This window comes from Diceros bicornis, chromosome 36 (assembly GCF_020826845.1).
Source record: "Diceros bicornis minor isolate mBicDic1 chromosome 36, mDicBic1.mat.cur, whole genome shotgun sequence".
In the NCBI taxonomy this organism is placed as follows: Eukaryota; Metazoa; Chordata; class Mammalia; order Perissodactyla; family Rhinocerotidae; genus Diceros; species Diceros bicornis.
Genome location: NC_080775.1, coordinates 19155799 through 19174484, shown reverse-complemented (window position 1 = coordinate 19174484; position 18686 = coordinate 19155799). Strand labels below are relative to the sequence as shown.

At 37.2% G+C, this 18686-nt stretch overlaps 1 protein-coding gene across 8 annotated transcripts in view; it reads right to left on the bottom strand.

The window, feature by feature from the left end:
* The window catches only part of MALRD1 (MAM and LDL receptor class A domain containing 1), an 847485-nt gene that overhangs the window by 562629 nt on the left and 266170 nt on the right, over positions 1–18686 (bottom strand). For all 8 annotated transcript variants that reach the window (XM_058532519.1, XM_058532517.1, XM_058532520.1 and 5 more), the window contains 3 exons: positions 14418–14591; positions 5307–5427; positions 3189–3329 (listed from right to left, as the gene is read on the bottom strand). In XM_058532519.1, the coding sequence (XP_058388502.1) occupies positions 3189–3329; positions 5307–5427; positions 14418–14591 (436 nt within the window). The remainder of the gene's footprint in view (positions 1–3188; positions 3330–5306; positions 5428–14417; positions 14592–18686) is intronic.

Here is an 18686-nt window from a genome sequence, read left to right as displayed (position 1 = left end):
AATGAAGCCTCCATAAAAACACAAAAGGATGGAGTTCTGAGAGCTTTCAGGTTGGTGAACATGTGGAGGTGCTGGGAGAGTGGTGTGCCTGGAGAGGGCATGGAAGCTCTGCATCCTTTCCCCATATCTTGCCCTATGCATCTCTTCCATCTGGCTGTTCCTGAGTTGTATCCTTTCGTAATAAATTGTTAATCTAGTAAGCAAAATGTTTCTCTGAGTTCTGTGAGCCACTCTAGCAAATTAGTTGAACCCAAAGAAGATGTCTTGGGAACCTCTGACTTACAGACAGTCAGAAGTATGGAAATCAACCTGGACTTACAACTGGCATCGGAAGTCTAAGGAGGGGAGTGTGGGAATCTCCAATCTGTAGACAGTCAGTCACAAGCACAGGTAACAACCTGGGCTTGGGACCCATGTCTGGAGAGGAGGGGGCAAGGTGGGCAGTCTTGTAGGACCTAACCCTTAACCTGTAGAACCTGATGGTTGCAGGTAGATAGTGTTGGAAGTGAGTTGAATTGCAGGACACCCAGCTGGTGTCCTGAGCACTGCTTGTTGGTGTGGGGAACCCCACCTCCTCGCACTGGAACTAGGTCCAAGGAACCCAAAAGATGGATAGTTACTCAAAGAATTTGAAACACTAACTCAAAAAGATATATGCACCCCCATGTTCATTGTAGCATTATTTACAATAGCTAAGATAAGGAAACAACCTAAGAAGTGTCCATGGATGGATGAATGGATAAAGAAAATGTGTATAAATTGTAAATACATACATGGAACATATGGAATACATGTATATATTCCTTATGTACAATGGAATATTATTCAGCCATAAAAAAGGAAATCCTGCAATTTGTGACAACATGGGTGGACCTTGAGGACATTTTGCTATGTGAAATAAGTCTGACACAGAAAGATAAATGCCATATGATCTCACTTATACATAGAATCTAAAAAAAAAAAAGGAAACAATAGCAAAAACAAAAACCAAGCTCATAGATACAGAGAACAGATTGGTGGTTGCTAGAGGCGGGGGCGGGGTGGGGGGTTGGCAAAACGGGTGAAGGGGCTCCAAAGGTACAAACTTCCAGTTATAAAATAAATAAGTCACGAGGATGTAATGCACAGCATGGTGACTATAGTTAATAATACTGTATTGCATATTTGAAAGTTGCTAAGAATAAATATTAAAAATTCTCATCACAAGAAAAAAAGAATTTTGTAACTATGTATGGTGATAGATGTTAACTAGACTTATTGTTATGATCATTTTGCAATATATGCAAATATCATTATATTGTAATCTGAAACTAATATGTTATATGTTAATTATACCTCAATAAAAAAATAAAAATTAAAAAAAAATTTTTTTAAATTTCAAAAAAGAAACACCAGTTAGCAATTATACTCATAAACACTTGAGTTTCTATGAAGCATTATCTTCAGAGGGCAGATTTATAAGGTCATATAAACATTTTTATGAAAAATGATAAACAGAACCATCTGTATGTAAACACTGGCCAAACATCTATTTAATAATTATGAGCTGGATAAAAACTAGACACATTATTACATCCAACATAAAAAATCATGCTGATGATTACCGCATTTGGTCTTGATAAGATATGCTCAGTTAACCATAAGGGAATAATTTAATTTAACTAAAAACTCTAGTTGGTCTTTTTGGTTGTTGTTGAAGAGAACAATGAGAAATTCAAGAGTATCTCAATATCTTTAGAATGTACCTGATCTGGTGGAAAAAAAGCACCAAACAGTGCCTAGCACATAGTAGGCACTTAATAAATACCTCGTGAATAAAAATCAATCCGTTTTAGACTACTAGGACTGGAACATCACCTACAACTCTTCTTGTAACCTTGCTTAGTTTGGCCGAGAGACTAAGCTAAGTTGAACTAGGACTCTCATGTCATTTGGGGCTTTACTCAGTTGGAAATGGAAAATATTAAATCTTTTATCATTATAGGTCATTGGGAGTTAACTCCAGGAATTTCTATCCAAAATTGATTAGTTTCATATTATAATTTTATAAATATATAGGCAGAGTAAAAATTAGTATATTATAGACTGAGTTCCAAAAAAAAATAAATTTCTGCTGAGAAATTATCTGCCTTCTATAGAATACATTACCCAACTCAGAGTTACAATAAACACTTTGTTTATACCTCTATTCTAGTTCTAACTATTAAATCAATGAGTTTCTTACCAAATAGACTAAGTTTCTCGAGGGAAATGACCACATTTTATTCTTTACTGAATGTATTGGTATCAGGTAGATGCTCAATGAAGGATTTTGGTGAGTCACAGCACAGCCACTTTGCCAATGTATTGGAACTCAACAATGTCCCTGATTTTTCTCATCATTCTGATCTATGTTCTGCACGGATTGTTGGCAGGGTCTCTCCAACTCTGTGCTCCACCATGCCTCACGAATATGTTCATGCCCCACCATTGTCTCGACTGAAAACTGCCTTGAGTTTCACTCCAGGAATGGATAGTCAATAAAGTGTGATACTCCTACTATAATCTTCCCTTTTGCCTGTCTTCATTGTCTTCAATAGCAGTTATTTAAATACTTTTGCAAAAGCTTGTCCACGAACATCCCCCTTCTCTTCCTTCTTTATTAATTTTCCAGGGATGCTAGCATAACTTGAGAGTCAAGTAAGTATAAGGCAGAAAGAATGGATACACTGCCTTGGAGAAACTCAAAGGAGACTCTCACAGATTTAAAAATATATAGGACTAGCCATGATCTATAGTTTTATGACCAATTTATTCATAGGTGCACTATAGTTTGAAAGAACATTCTTAAGCATTATGTAGTCCCCTGCCATTAATTGTACTGGCATGGCAATTGTTTAGAATAAGAGTAGGCGAATATTCTTACCATCTCAAAAAAAATTTAATAAAGGAATGTTTATAATACATTCTTGTTCTTGTCTTTTGAGTTCTATCCTGCATTTATTTATACTCGAACACAGCAAAACTAAAAGTTAAAGAGATGTCTTCATTCATTGGTTTGCTTTCAACTGCAAGTCATTGCAGTTGTGTAGAGGTCTCAGTTCTGACTGTCTTCGTTAAACGACACTCACTTGAGTAGTACGCACTTTACATTCAGAGAATAAATATGTACACACATCTTAGCCCAGTGAATCAGTTCTTTCACTCACCACAGTTGGCTTCATCTGCTCCATTTGGACAGTCAGATGTAAAATCATAGACCCTGCTGGATGAAATATCGCCTGCATCCTCAAGCGGCGTGAATCCAGCTTCAAAATTAAGAGATGGAGAGGATACAACATCTTCTTGTCCTTCAATAAATAAATGGAATGCATAATTGCTTCATGAACACTAGTTTTCAAATATGCAGAAGAGGAAGCTGGATAAAAGGCCAAATCAGAGTACAATTTGCTCTTTTCATCACGCGTAGGGTGCTTCAAATGTAAACAGGTTAATACTCTCAGGATTGCTCTGAAGTACTACAGCCATTTGCAGGCCAGGCTTCAAAGGCTTTAATTCAAGTACAGGGTCTCAGTAAATCTCGGGCCACTCTGTCCCCCAAATACAACACAATTCACTATCCGTAGCTCATGGCACATTTTTTAACTCCCCTTCCAGTCTCGTCCCTAAACTTCTGCCAGGTAGTAGCACTAAATTCTATACAGGAGATCCTATAATTGCCTATTAGACAAATTTGCAAAACTGTAAGGAAGTTTTTTTTTCCTTTGCATAAAACCATTGGTCTTTCAGGAATAATTTATATAATTTTGGCCTAATTAGAATTAGCTCTAACCAATCGAGCTGGTGTTCGGATGAAGCACACATAAATGAGTTTTGAGTTAATTTATGAAAAGAATTCTCTGTAAGTAAGATCAAGCACTCTCAGAGACTTCTGCCGAGGTTCATTTTAGTGATAATTTAAAACCTTTAACCAGACTTTTGCCTCCAATTACATTCTTTTCAATGTCAACTTTAATGCCTTCCTACTATTCCAATTCTGGTGATGTGGTATGTGATGAGGAGAAGGAAAATGTTTAATTGAATAACAGAAATAGGTAATGCTAGTTAACCCTCCAAAACTCATTAATCATTAAATCTGCTGCCTTACATTCTTCACTGTCTATCAGAACTACACACACACACACACACACACACACACACACACACCGCTTTAGAAAGGTTTATTATAAAATCAGGACACACATTCTGAATAAAGTAAATACACATTAACACAATATAAAGTTAGCACATAGAATTATACAAACTCGCCAATGAAAGACGTCTTTAATAAAGGACCTTTAATTAAAAGTTCTTTAACTCGGGTCTCAATTCAGAATTGTTTCTCCTATATCATCCTCAATTAGTGTATTTAACTCTGCTGAGAATGCAACTTTTCCTCTCACTAAATATGTTGTTTAAGGAAACATAACTTCCGACTATATGATATGCCCGATTTCTATATGCAAGTATTTTTCATGTATAGAGATTAAGAAAAATGAAATGTGACAGTTTTCAGGTAACATTTTTAATACTGTCTATTGATTAATTGAAATCTAATTATAGTGGTGGTCAAAGAGAAACATCTATTAGTGTTCAAATGACAAAGTAACTGCAGGCACAATGTATCCTGTTTCAACGCACTCTCAGAACCTAAGTAATGGTTAAATTTTCAAAAATGCCTATTCGACTATTTGGGGTCCATTTTTATGACAATCTTCCTGTCCCTTAATTGAAATTCTCTACAAAATAGTTAGTCAAAGAATTAGCCAAACTTCATCTGTTTCTTGAACATATTATGTTTTGAATTTAAACGCAATTTTAGGGTCAAGTTTGAAATTTTTGGCTGGCCTTAGTCACTTTTCTAAACACGATAATTTTTTTGAACTCCTGGGTGATTCTAAAACATGAATTTCATTATATATTCATTTGAAGTGCCAAACAAAATTAAAATAGAATTGAATTTTTATAGAAGTGTTCTTATAGAAGTGCAAAATAATTAAAATTCATAATTTTTATAATTAAAAAATTTGTATGTGACAATTTTAGCCTCAAGCATAGAATATTATTGGAAGCGAGCCTATAGCCTAGACTGTGATATATTGTATTTTTACCTTTTTTTTTTAAAAAAATGTTTTAGTTTTCAAGGATGTGTGATATAATCCACATCCTAGTATTAGGTATTAGTGAGTCATATTATTGAAGGATTCTAATATGTTTTATATTTTGATATCAAGGAGAACTAATTATGTCAATATTCAAAATTACAATAACCACAAGAAAAAACTTACCTTTGTTTTGTATACTGGTACCTGGAAGTGACTTATATGAAATTTCACATTCTTGGGATATAGTGATGTCATCTAGTGCAACGGTAGCATTTGATGATAAAATAGTAGCTTCTAAAATTAACTATAATTACAGAAAGATAAACTATTAAAAATAAACCATAAAAGTGTTGAAATAACTTTCTAGACCCAAGATGGAGGCTCTCCTGCCCCAGATGATAATTTTTGTGTCCTTGTTAATGCTCTGGTTGATCAGAAACTCAGTATATTCAGTCAGCCAATTCCCAAACACCAAGGCAACTCGAGACTCTTTACTACTTATATTCCTGTTCCTTCTCACCCAGACAAGGTTGACTATGTGGCCCCAGTCAATCAGATATTTTCTATTTTTCCCTTCCTTGTTCTTTGTTCTTTATCATATAAAAGCTTTCTGCTGTCTGCCCCATTTTACATTTCTCTGAATGGAGACTGTCCGCTTCATGAAGTGTTCAATAAAGTCTGTTTGTAGCACGGAAATTGTCTTCTTTAATCATTTTTTAACCAAAATAAAAGTCTTACAATCATATTTCTTTGTGTAGAGAAGCTCATTTACATCTGTGCCATCTTCCAATCTAATTTTAGAAAATTGTTTTGAGCAGAACATTTAAATTATAAATTTATAAAGTCATAACTGCTTTGACAGCATCTTATGTAACCTTAATATCTTAGGTAACCTTGTTTCCATTAAAACTTGTAACATTCATCACTACTGAAGGGCTGCCTTCCCATTGGAGCCATTAAGAGTCACATGCATTTAAAATGAGCTCTTTGGGGTAATCAACTGTGTGCTTTACAACTCAATTTAATTGAGATATGAATTCATTTGTAATGGGTCTGCTGGAGGCAATGATTCATTTCCATATCAGAATATTTAAATACATATATATTATGTATACATATACAGAAACCTACTTAGTGAGGTAAAGCATACAATCAATAACCATATACAGTGGTTAATAATATTCATATGCTAAAGCACTTGGAGGTATCTGAGTTTAATTTATTCTAACACTCTGAATAATGACGGATATAATTTGTTTTCTTTCTTGTTAATCACTCGCATTATTCTGTTGCTATTCCACCATCTTAAAAAAAAGAAAGAAAGAAATTATGTCTGGAGTCTTAAGGAAGCATAGCAGGACCACCAGTCCAGGACACAGCTAGTAGGTGTATCTCCATCCTGATAACAGGGAGGATCTCTGATCTCAAAGATCTTACAACTTACTTGGTAAGACACATTAACAACCAAACTACACCATAAGTGCAACACAAGAGATATGCATAAGATACTAAGCGAATCAAAGAAAAGCGCTTCATTATTTCTGCCAAGAACGTGAGGCAGAATTTGAAAAAAGATTTGGTAAAGAGGTCTTAAACCTCAGTTATAATTGCTGCCTAAGATTTTGCTACTTTGAGAAACTGGTAACATCACAAGCAAAAGCAAGGAGATGTGAAAGTATATGGTACATTTAGAAAATTCTGGGTGTCATAGGATGATGGGTTCAAGACACAGTACCCCAAAATATCGCACCTTGGCATACTAAATATTTTAAGTGAAGGAATTTGAGAAATGGCATATGCAGGATGGACATGCCCTTCTCCTAAAGCAGATCCTAAAACCCTCATGTGAGAGGCGCCCTCCTTATACCCAGAGACATCCTTAGCTCCAAAGACAAAAGGACACAGAGAAGAATCCAGACAGGCCATGCTGTTTCTTCCAGTTTACCACACTAGCTCATACTCTTTGCCCTATCATATCTTTCCATGACTGTCCACATTCATCAAGCCTAGCATCAAACCATCAAAAACACTCAGGTTTAACTGTTTCTTTGGGTCTTCGTTTCCTTACGAAGGCACACATGCCAGGTAAAACTTAAGTAATTTTATACGCTTTTCTCACGCTAATACGGCTTTGTCAGTTTAATTTTCAGACCCAGCCAGGGACTCCAAGAGAGTCAAGGAAAAAACTTTTTCTCCCCTACATAGAAGTATAGAATTTTAAGAGAACAACAAATTAACTGAATAATAGATGGATAGTGCTGATTGCACGAATTGGTGCAGTCCAATTGGAGAACAATTTGATGTCATCTATTAAAAAGAAAAATAACATAGATTACAAAAATTAATCCCACTTCTCAGTGTTTACCCTAGAGAGATACTCCGAGGCATAAACAGGAAGGCCTGTGCAGGAATGTTTACTTCAATGTTTTGACAGCAAATGAATAGGAACAACTTAAATGGGAATCAATAAATAAATGGTGATATGGACCATGTACTACTAAGCCAGTTAAAAATAATATCTATCTCTATGTGCTAATAGGGAAAGATCTTCAACACATGTTTCTGAGTAAACAATTAAATTACAGAAGAAAATTTATAGCACGACACCACTTAGGCTGAAAATACACAACAGTTTAGATTTCTAGATATATGTGGTACATACATACATATTAAATAAATAGAAAAGGGTCTAGAAGTAAAAATAAATTAGTGTCTATACTTATGTCAAGATAAAACTATGATGGGAGGTGAGGGTGGTCGTGAGGGACTATTGCTTTATCTTTTTTATACTTTATAATGAGATGTATATAATTTTAATGATTTTTAAAATTCTGATTAGAGCTACTTTCTGTAGAGTCTTGGCCAAGAAATTTGGCCTTCATACAAGAGGCAGAAAATAATAACAGATTTTAAAGAAGGATTTTGATGAAATATAGCCAAGATTTGTAATTGAGGAATATATTATGTTTATACTATTAAGTTACTGTAATTTATTTTGGACAGCTTTAATTTTGAAAGAATTCTTCTAGTATTCATTATTATAACACATCTTACACCAAAGTCAGTTAAGACACAGATGCTTAATTCTTCAGACTCATTAGACAAGCATTTGTTGACCACTATATTTGAAAGACTACGTCACTCAAAGAAAAGCTGGAGAAAAGATAGAATGTTTGGGGCACTTCTCTGTGCCCTTAGAGAGGTACATGCTCCTATTCTTTGAGTGGAGTGCGTAGGCCCTGGGATGAGCTGAAGTAGAACTATTATGATAGGTCTTTAAAATACGGTTACATCATTTTGTTGGAAGGGAAACACTAGCCTCTTTTAGATATTCACGTTAAAATGCAACTATAAGACAACTTCCAAAGCAAAACAAAAATGATATGAGGTCACCTACACCTCTGCTTGCTTACTTCTATATAATTAAATTCAAGACTACACGATGAAAAATTATAATTCTACCATTAATTAAAATCCTCCCAATTTAAACAGAAAAAAAAATTACTTCCCCTAAAAATGTATCTTACATCTGTAAATAACATGATCTGATGGTTCCAAAATTATCTTCACTACTCCTATTTTGTATTGCTTGTTTTAACTAAGCTGATGTTATTTTTTAATAAATTAAAAGAAACTAATTAATTAATATTGATTATTAATTGACACTGAGAGGTTGCTCAGAATAGATGTTTCACCCATGGATGAAGTAAGACTAAAAACCTCATTTTATAATATTCTCAAGGTAATTTGAGAATTTAAATTTAAATTATATGTAGATATCTTTTCCTTCCAAAACTATTTTTCAGGCTCTTGCTGAATTTGTTTTATTCAATTACATTATATTACTCCCTACATAAGCAAAATCATGTCTTATTTTTGCTTTCAGGAACCACAGCAACTTGGAAATATTGTTTACAAATAAAGTGATTACTTTTTACATCTGCAAAACCGAGAGAAGCTTTTCCAGAGAAATACTCGACCAGCATATTCAGATTTTGGTTCTTTGATACTTTGTTTTAAAAATGAATAACAAGAACGAATAAATATGAATCTAAGAAGAAATGAAGAAAGTAGGAATATAATAAGAAGAAATAAAGAAAAATTGGAATATAGTAATTTTTAAAGAATGATGGTGGTATTAATAAGATCAACAGATAACTTTTATTTAGTGCTTACTACATACCAGGGACGTTCGCTTGTTTTAACCCTGTGAAGATGGTGCTATTTTCATCCTTATTTTAAAACAAAGGAAACAGAAGCTTGGAGAGTTGAGGTAATCGGTTGAAGGTCACATATCAAATAAGAAAAGTATGTAACCTGAGTCATTAATAATTATGCTCTACTGCATCAACTCTAATGAAATAAAGAGATAACTGGTCTTTAGCAGATGCTGAAGGACAGAGCTAGCCGGCAAAACAAGATTTAATGAGGCCCTAGATTAAGAAGGCTGAGGACACAGCAATTTACAGAGACTAGATCAGCTTTTACTTTTATATTATAAATCTTACCCTTCATTGAATCTTCAAATAATGTCGGGAAATTGTTATTGATTTATATCATTGACTCTGATAAAGAGTGAACATGGTATCAATCATGGTGGAAAATTTCACAAAAGAGTCATTTTAAAATGAAATCTAAAATATGACACAATTATGTTTTAATGGGAAACTCAAAGAAAGTAGATCAACTGGAAATCAATGGACGGTACTCAGAAAAAGTGCCACTTATAGATATTAAAATGAAGAACAGTAATTAGGTAAAAAGAAACTATAAATAAATATATTAGTGTAAAAAGCTGAACATATAAAATGAACAGGCCAAGTTAAAACAGATCATAAAGAATATTATTAGCTATTTGACTTACACCCTTCCAATAAAAACTGCACAGGAAATGGAAAGAGTATTGAAATGTTGGTAATTTGTTGTTCTTACAGAATAAACAGTAAGCCTCATCCTTTTCCACCAGGAAGAATGAAATCCCTATCTACCTAGGCGTGCTTATTTCCTTAGGAACTCAAAGCAATTTGCACTCTGTCATGATGTCCACAAGAGACATCAAAAGGACCACAGTGAATCAGATTTTCACGGCTGCAAGGAAACACAGAGGTCGTACAGCCTGAGGTCTTTGTCCTTTCCGATGTTTGGATTGGATTGGATTACGCTGTATAAATATGTTCAGAGTGTAGTCACATTGAACCGATGGCCAGGCGATGACTAAGGTCACTTTTAAATGATTCAGTCCACTAAACTTAAAGTGCCAAGGAAGGCTGTTTTCAAGAAGATGAACTTCATACACTTGAATATTTAAAAGCTAGATTGACTATTTGTAGGTATAATATCTTTTCCATTTGTTGTTGATAAAAGCATGAAATAGAACTGCACCTTGCTAGAATCCTCATGCATATTTCCATACTTTTGAAAATATACTTAGAGGAATCAGGTTAAAATCAACATAATATTATGTTTTTTTCCTGCAGAGGACAAGAATGGAAAAAAAGGGGTACAAAGAGGATAAAAGCGGCATCTTTACAGGCAAACATTAACATTATAAGCAAACAAAATATTAACATTAGTTAATTCTGAGGTATGAGTACATGGGTGTTTGCCTCTTTCTGTATTCTCTACTTGTTTGAACTATTTAATAATATATATAAGTAATATTAATGTGTTAAATAATACTGTGTGTATATATCTGTGTGTGACTGTGTATTTACGTATCTTGCGTGTGTGTATATGTGCGTGCGTGTGTGTGTGTGTGTGTGTGTGTGTGTATAAAACTTGGACTGATTCACACCAGAATGTTAACACAGGCTTGCAATTTCTTATCTCAAGTCTTTGGGTCCAGCTGGGTTTTGAAATGTGAATGGTTTAGAGTTGAGAATGTTACTATAACACCTATTGTGTATATTACATGATACCCCCAGGGACATGGGGGCAGCACTCTATAATCAAACTCATCACTAAATGAACTGCCTAGAGACCTCACACTGGTTTGGGTCAGGTTCAATTTTGCCTCTAAATTCATTTTTCAAAAGCTTATCACTTTCCAAATTTGAATTTTCCAAATTGCTGATTAGAGATTGTAGACCTGTAATGGCCTCTTTAATGGTGAAATGTGAGAGAATATTTTTTATTTTTCTTTTTATTCACCTGTGGTTTCTAAAACAAACTTGTACTACAGCCAAGTAACAGGATTGAGTAAGAAGGAACAGAGGCACAGACTAAAACTCTTCTTCTCAGGGGTGAATTAAACATAGCTGAGGCCTAGCAAGAACCCAAGACCATTCATTCCCCTCAAAGGACATCATAATTAAGGTGAGGCTCATGGGTGCTGACTGGGAGCCCCCAACTGGGGAGAGAGAAAAGCCAACACGTGGCGCTGAGCCCCCATGGAGGGGACTGAAGGGAGAGAGGAGAGCAGCAGAGCAAGGCTGCTTTAGAAAGATCACAAACCTGTGGCTGCCAACTTATGACATCCTGTCTAACCACTGGTCAATCTACTAACTGGTTCATATGCCCCAGATAATAAAGAGTAGTCTCAGTTTGCACTGCAAAGCAAAACAAAAACTAAAACCCCAAAGGAAGAAATATTAAAGAGAAAAATCTACACCGTGCTGAATCTCTTCAATAATAGTGACAGGTTAAGGAGTGCCTCCAGGCTGAGAAAGGAATGGCATGCATTTCAATTCATAATATTTCTCAAATAGCTAGTTCTAACAAAAGATGTTCCATTTTTTTTTGTTGTTTTGTTTTCTTTTGTTTTTTATTAAGATTTTTAGAGCAGTTTTAGGTTCACTGCAAAATTGAGGGGAAGGTACAGAGTTTTCTCATATACCTCCTGCCCCCACACATCCATAGCCTCCTCCATTATCAATATGCCCCACCAGAGTGGGACATTGTTACAATTGCTAAACCTACATTGATACATCTTAATCACCCAAAGTCTGTAGTTTATATTACACATCACTCTTGGTGTTGTACATTCGATGGGTTAGAACAAATGAATAATGACACGTATCCATCATCATATTATCATACAAAGTATTTTCACTGTCCTAAAAATCCTCTGTCCTCTGTCTCTTCATCCCTCCCCTCACCCTTCCCCTCACTCCCACACCCACTGATCTTTTTACTATCTCCATAGTTTTGCCTTTTCCAGAATATCATATAGTTGGAATCATGCAGTATGTAGCCTTTTCAGATTGGCTTCTTTCATTTAGTAATATGCATTTAAGTTTCCTCCATGCCATTTCTAGGCTTGACAGCTCATTTCTTTTTAGTGCTGAATAATATTCCATTGTCTGGATGTACCACAGTTTACTTATCCATTCACCAACTGAAGGACATCTTGGTTGTTTCCAAGTTTTGGCAATTCTGAATACAGGTGTTATAAACATCAGTGTGCAGGTTTTTGTGTAGACAGGGACACTTTGTTTTCTTCCCAATATGATAGAACAATAGACTCTGAGAGATATTAATCGATTTCATTCTAACTAAAAGTAAATCTAATGAAAAGAATTTCATATAGACTATAAATACATGAGGCAAGGGATCAAACTGCTTTTATTTTGTTTGTCCTGTCACATGTAATAGACATTGACACTAAAATGATTCCATGACTGGCCTTTACGTCAAATGTTTTCCAAATGTTAAGAGTTCCTAGATTCACTATGTTTTTGTCCACTAGATATGGGAGTGGAATCATAAATATGATCCTTGAGAATCAGGGGAGTATGGAGACCTTCACTGAGTGAAGGAATCTCTAATCATTGAGCCCAGAGTTTTGATCAAGAGGAGCCTCCCTTTCAAAATAAAGAAGGATACTGACATTTATTGAGTGTCTACACTTCCCAAACAATATGCAATAACCACAACAATAACAATAGCTAACTTTTGTGTGTTTACTTCGTGCCATATTATTTTCCATGTGCTTTACATGTATAAACCGTTTAATCCTCATAATAATTCCACAAAGTAGGTACTGCTAATAGGAGTCGATGTTTATTCCCTATCCCTCCTCCTTCCACAGGCAAGAACTTCCCAGCAGTGACACTGCTGTTAACTGACCCCTTACTGTTTCCCATGGGAGAAGGAGGATTTAACTGATTGGTGATGTTAGAAGAATAAGCTCGGCATGCTTGACTCATCCTCTTCCTCTCTTATTCAATACCCCATCCCCCACCTTTTGGGAGCCAGCCTGTTTTCAGGAGGCACGCGTTCTGATAGTCTCTCTGGCTAATGGTAAAAGGTTTCCCCGAAGTTTTCGCTAGCAGTCAGCTGTTCTCTGGGTGAATCAGTTTATCCTGAGGTGAAGTTTTATTTTAAATATATGACTGCAGATTCTAAAGGCATCCCCTCCAAAATATTTTGCTCTCTATCTGTTAGACTTCTATATTTATCTCAGTTGGTTCAGAAATGAGTACCAGATGAAGTGTGTTATTTATCAGGGGCTCCTAACACCCCAAGAATGATCCCTTTACCTCCCCATTTATAGAGGAAGAAACAGAAGCATAGAAGGATTGAGAAACTTCCCTATGATTATACACCTGGGCTTGAACCCCAGGCTCCAGAGCCCATATTCATGGCCACCATTTTAGCTATATTCTCTTTAATATTCAGATTCCCCTGAAGTACTGCTTTCTCTATCACTGTGGTTTTCACAGACTGTGAAATTTGAAGCTCAAAGACGTAATTTGTGCAGTCACTCACCAACCCATGAACTGAGCAGAGACCAGAACTCAGACCACCTAACTCTGAAGGCAGTGTTTTCCACTATATTCCACGATCCAAGCTAGTTTATAAAATAGCTCTTTGCAAAAATCATTCAGAAGGGAGTCATGTCCAAGAGGGTGGAAGTTGGGGCACCCATTTGATAAGCTACAGTTGCCTTCTTTTATTATGAACCAAGAAAATAACATAAAAGGTTGATACAGTCCTCAATATTAGTGGGCAGTAGAATACGAGGCAGTAGGATTAAAATGTGACTGCAGTCCCAGTCAGATTTTTTCACTACCTCATGTAATCCACCATCCTCACTTAAAAAACCAAATATTTTCCTGTTAAATTACTCTTCTCTCTGCCATCCTATGCAATTCTTATCTCCACTTTTGCTATACTTCCACACCAAAGTCTTGAGCACTTAGTCAAGATAACCTCTTTATTCATCCCTGATTGTGAATGTGCTTTATTAACAGCAGATAACTTTATGGGATCTATGTGTTATATTGCTGTCTGAAAAGATTAGCATTAAATAAGCACCTTCTGCTGAATTGTATTAATTTTTTATGTGCTCACCTGAAAAGGCAGAGTAGATTCTCCAGCCTTCGCATAGAGATCGATTTTTGCTCGTCTCCACTTAGATTCAGAGATTCCAATTAGATCACCCTGCTTCTGCAAATTCCCATCCAGTGACGTTCTTGTAAAAACTGAGAGATGTGAATGCTGAGACAGATGATACCAAAACCGCACCTATTGAAAAATGTTTTTGAATGATTTAAATATTCCATTTACCTGTCTCCAGTAGCTTTACTATAATTAAAGATATCCCAAACTACTTTGGCGTTAAATATGATCTTCTCAATTCTCCATTCCTCCAAATATGCAAGCCCAGAAAATGCTGAGTACATTGTTTGCCAACCTTTGTATCTCCCCTTAAGAAAAGGCTCAAGGCAGCTGCACTAACTGGTCTTAAGACATGCCATAGAGAAGACTAAAGAAATGGGATGCTAGCACACTCCCAAGACGAGTTTGAGGACACTTATTTGTCCACACTGTAATGGGCAGTACCACTCTGCATCCACAGAAGTTTCTCAGGACCCTTCTCTCTTGCTTCTTATATCGGGCAGGATATACATTCTGACTCAAAGTTACAAAATAAGGTTTTACTATACATTCTCCTTGATGTCTCTAACACCAAACCAAGTAAAAGTTTTCTTGAAAAATTTTCTTGGGTAAAAGAAAACTGTAATGAATACTTTTCATTAATTCCTTCCTATCGTGACACTGTCAAAGAACTTGGGAGCTCATATGATATCGTTAATAATTTAATCTACGTAAGAAAACACTGTTTCTGAGGCTAGAGGGCCTTGATCATCTCACCTCCTACTCACTATCAATGATGACATAAACTACAGGTTTGACAGGTTAACTAGGTAGTGAAGAAAAAATAGAGAGAGGATTATGTTAGGTGCTGATAGCAGTAGCTATAACACGGAATTCAGGACTGTCATTTATTCAATCAATATTTACTGAGTATTTACTAAGTACCAGGCAGTGTGTGAGCTGAGAATTAATTCCTTCAATGGTTGGATGATACACTCTATAAAATATGTCAACAAAAACTCCATAAAAAACAAGTTCAGACACACAGCAGTCAATTTTTTTTCATCTCCTTATGACATAGAGAGTTCTAAGGCTGCATGTTTGAAAGAAAAACACGACATTCGGAGATGAGACCCCTTGGAAATGAAATCCTTCTCTTTGGATTCAAAGTGACTCCTTTTCAGTTTCACTATATTTTAAATTCTTGATTTTTTTTTTTTTTATCATGGTGCTTTTATTCTGTTACATGGACAGATATTAGTGCATATATAGGCTACCCATTTATTTCATTGCTGGTCCCAATTTCAGTGGAGATGAAAGTTGACCAAATTTCTTAAAATGCTCTTTTAAAAAATTGTTCAGTTTAAACCATCCAGCATTCTCTGTTCCCACGTGGTACACATTTTTTTCAATGTCTACTTAATTGCCACGACTTGATTGAAAAATTCTTTCTGGTTGTCCATTTCATTTTAGATTTCACTACCACACCCACCTAAACTCAGACCTTCACAGGTAAGCGAGAAATGTAAACTCAAATGGAAGTGTTTAATTAAATTCTATGAAAATGGAGGATTTATGTTCCTCAACTACAATTAAATTTCAGATCCCTACTGTAGTTTCAGCAGGTTCCAAGCTTGTAAATATGCGAAACAGAGCTTTAAACCTAGTTGTACAAGAGCTGTGCATGCTCCATCAGAATCTCAAGCTGTCAAACCGTCACTCTGTCACTCACCAGTCTGAAGTTATTTTAATAGTGTATGAAGAGTAAATACTAAAGGGATCCATATTCAACAGGATAAGAGCTGAGAACTTATATTTAATTTACTATTTTAACAGAATTGGCATTGTAGAGACTTAAGGAGAGTTCTTCAGTTTACTATAGACCAAGCAACCTTCCATAGTCTTTTCAAATCTAACATTGGTCAGGGTAAAATCAATGAACATTATAGTTTATTAATAGTTATTAATATTAATACAGCTGTAATTTCAGATAGGCACTCATCAAGTGTGTAAGCTCTGTGGCTCTCATTCTGGCATACATTGGTAGTAAAACACTAAGTCATAAACTCAAAATCATGATGCACGTTGTGAACTCTTCACAGAACCTATTATGGCAATGTGTATTTAGTAGCTATTCAGTTAATATGCATTGAAAAAAAGAAGGAAGAAGTGAGTAGGACTATTAGCATCAGTGCTTAAGTAAGCATCTATAAACTTTCACACGGAGAGAATGAGAGAGAGAGAGAACCTGCTCTGTGTCAGGAGATGTACAGGGATTTGGTGTGCTTAGGGACCTCAGAGTTTTATGGGGGAAAGTAAAAAGAAAAGGAACAATCAAGTATAATGTGTGGGGGCGGAGTCAAGATGGCGGCGTAGGCAGACTCTGAACTCACCTCCTCCCGTGGACACAGCCAATTTACAACTACTCGTGGAAAAATCACCCCTGAGACAGAACTGAAAACTGGATAAGAGGAACTCCTGCAACAACGGACAATCCTAACTGGGGTGGAAGAGGCAGAGACTCCCTTCTGGAGAGGAAAAGCGCCGCCTTCACAAGCTGCCAGCGTCACGGCCGCCAGCAGCGGCTCACAGGTACGCAGCCTCCCTGGAGGCGCGGGGCCCTGAGCCGGGAGCGCCCCCGCTGTGGGCATTTTGTGGACCCAGCACAATCAACACCAGCGGCATAATATCTGACTGTGCCTGCTACTAAAGCATTGGGGAGGACCCCCAGAAAACCCGGTTCACAAAGAAACTAAAACTGGCTCTTAAAGGGCCTGCGCACAAACTCACCCATTCCAGAAAGCATCCTAAAATCACCAGAAAGGTGCACAGTGCTTTGGTGACAACAGACTCACCTAATAGGCCCTGAGTGCATCTCGGTGAGGGGTGAGACCTCTCCAGGGACAGGGACATTGGCGGCAGCCATTGTTGTGGCCTGGTGTGAGCGTGCTGACACAGACGCCATTGGAGTTCTCCCTGAGGCCAGCTAGCCCAGGGTCTGCTCCACCCGCTAGAGCACCGATTTAATCCAGCTCAGCCAGGGCGGGCAGCCCACCCTAGAGACTGGCCCCAACCAACAACAAGCCCTCAGGCAACGTGTGGGCCTGCATAGATTGGTGACTGGATTCTCTGCAGCCTGCCAACTGAGCCGACTTGAGCGGGGCAGGGTGTGCACAAGGAGCGGGTGGAGAGTGTGGGGCGGTGGCGGAGTGTGTGGGGCTCCCGCCGTGGAGAGACTGGGTCTGCTTGGGGAGGTCGGGGCACGCACACGGGGCAGGACTGTGTTGACTGTGTGTGTGGACCTGTGGGCAACAGGGCTTGTCAGCTGCAGAAGACTTGTGCTTCTCAAAGACCCACATAGGAGGTTTGCCCCACCTTCCAAAGCCTGAAACAATTGGGTGCTTCTGTGCCTGAGGCCAGCCCCACCCAGCTGCAATCCTCAGAGAGCTCACAAGAGACATAATAGGCTAGAGGCTTGCAGCAATTGTAAGGCCCTGAGCCAAACAACCTGCCACGCTGGGGGCCTACTCAGTTAAAAGAAATACTGCCACACAAATGTGGTATTAGAACTTACAGCCAACTGTGCTGGGGTGCACCACACCTGATAAAGAGACTGAAGGGCCCACAACAACTATAAGCAGCTGAGCATTACAACAGCTGGCCAGGAGCATAACTCAGCCTCCCTGGGCACCTATAGGGAGAGCTAACAGGCCACAATAGAAGGACACACATAGCCCACATAGGGGCCACCCCTGGAACATTGAGAACTGAGGGAAGCACACTGGAAGCCTCCTAAGGCATCACTTACATAAGGTCACCTATCCAAGAGCAGGAGACGTAGCTGTCCTAACTAATACGTAGACACAAGCACAGGGAAAGAGGCAAAATGAGGAGGCAAAAGAATACATTCCAAGTAAGGGAACAGGACAAAACCCCAGAAAAGGAACTAAGTGAAACAGAAATGAGCAACCTACCTGACAGAGAGTTCAAACTAAGAGTGTTAAGGATGCTCACTGATATGGGGAGAAGAATAGATGATCTCAGTGAGAATGTCAACAAAGAAATGGAAGATATAAAAAAGAACCAATCAGAAATGAAGAATACAATACTGGAAATGAAAAATTCATTAGAGGGACTCAAAAGCAGAGTAGAGGATACAGAAGAACGGATCTGTGAGCTGGAAGAAAGACTAGAAGAAATTACCCAAGGTGAACAGGTAAAAGAGAAAAGAATTAAAAAGAG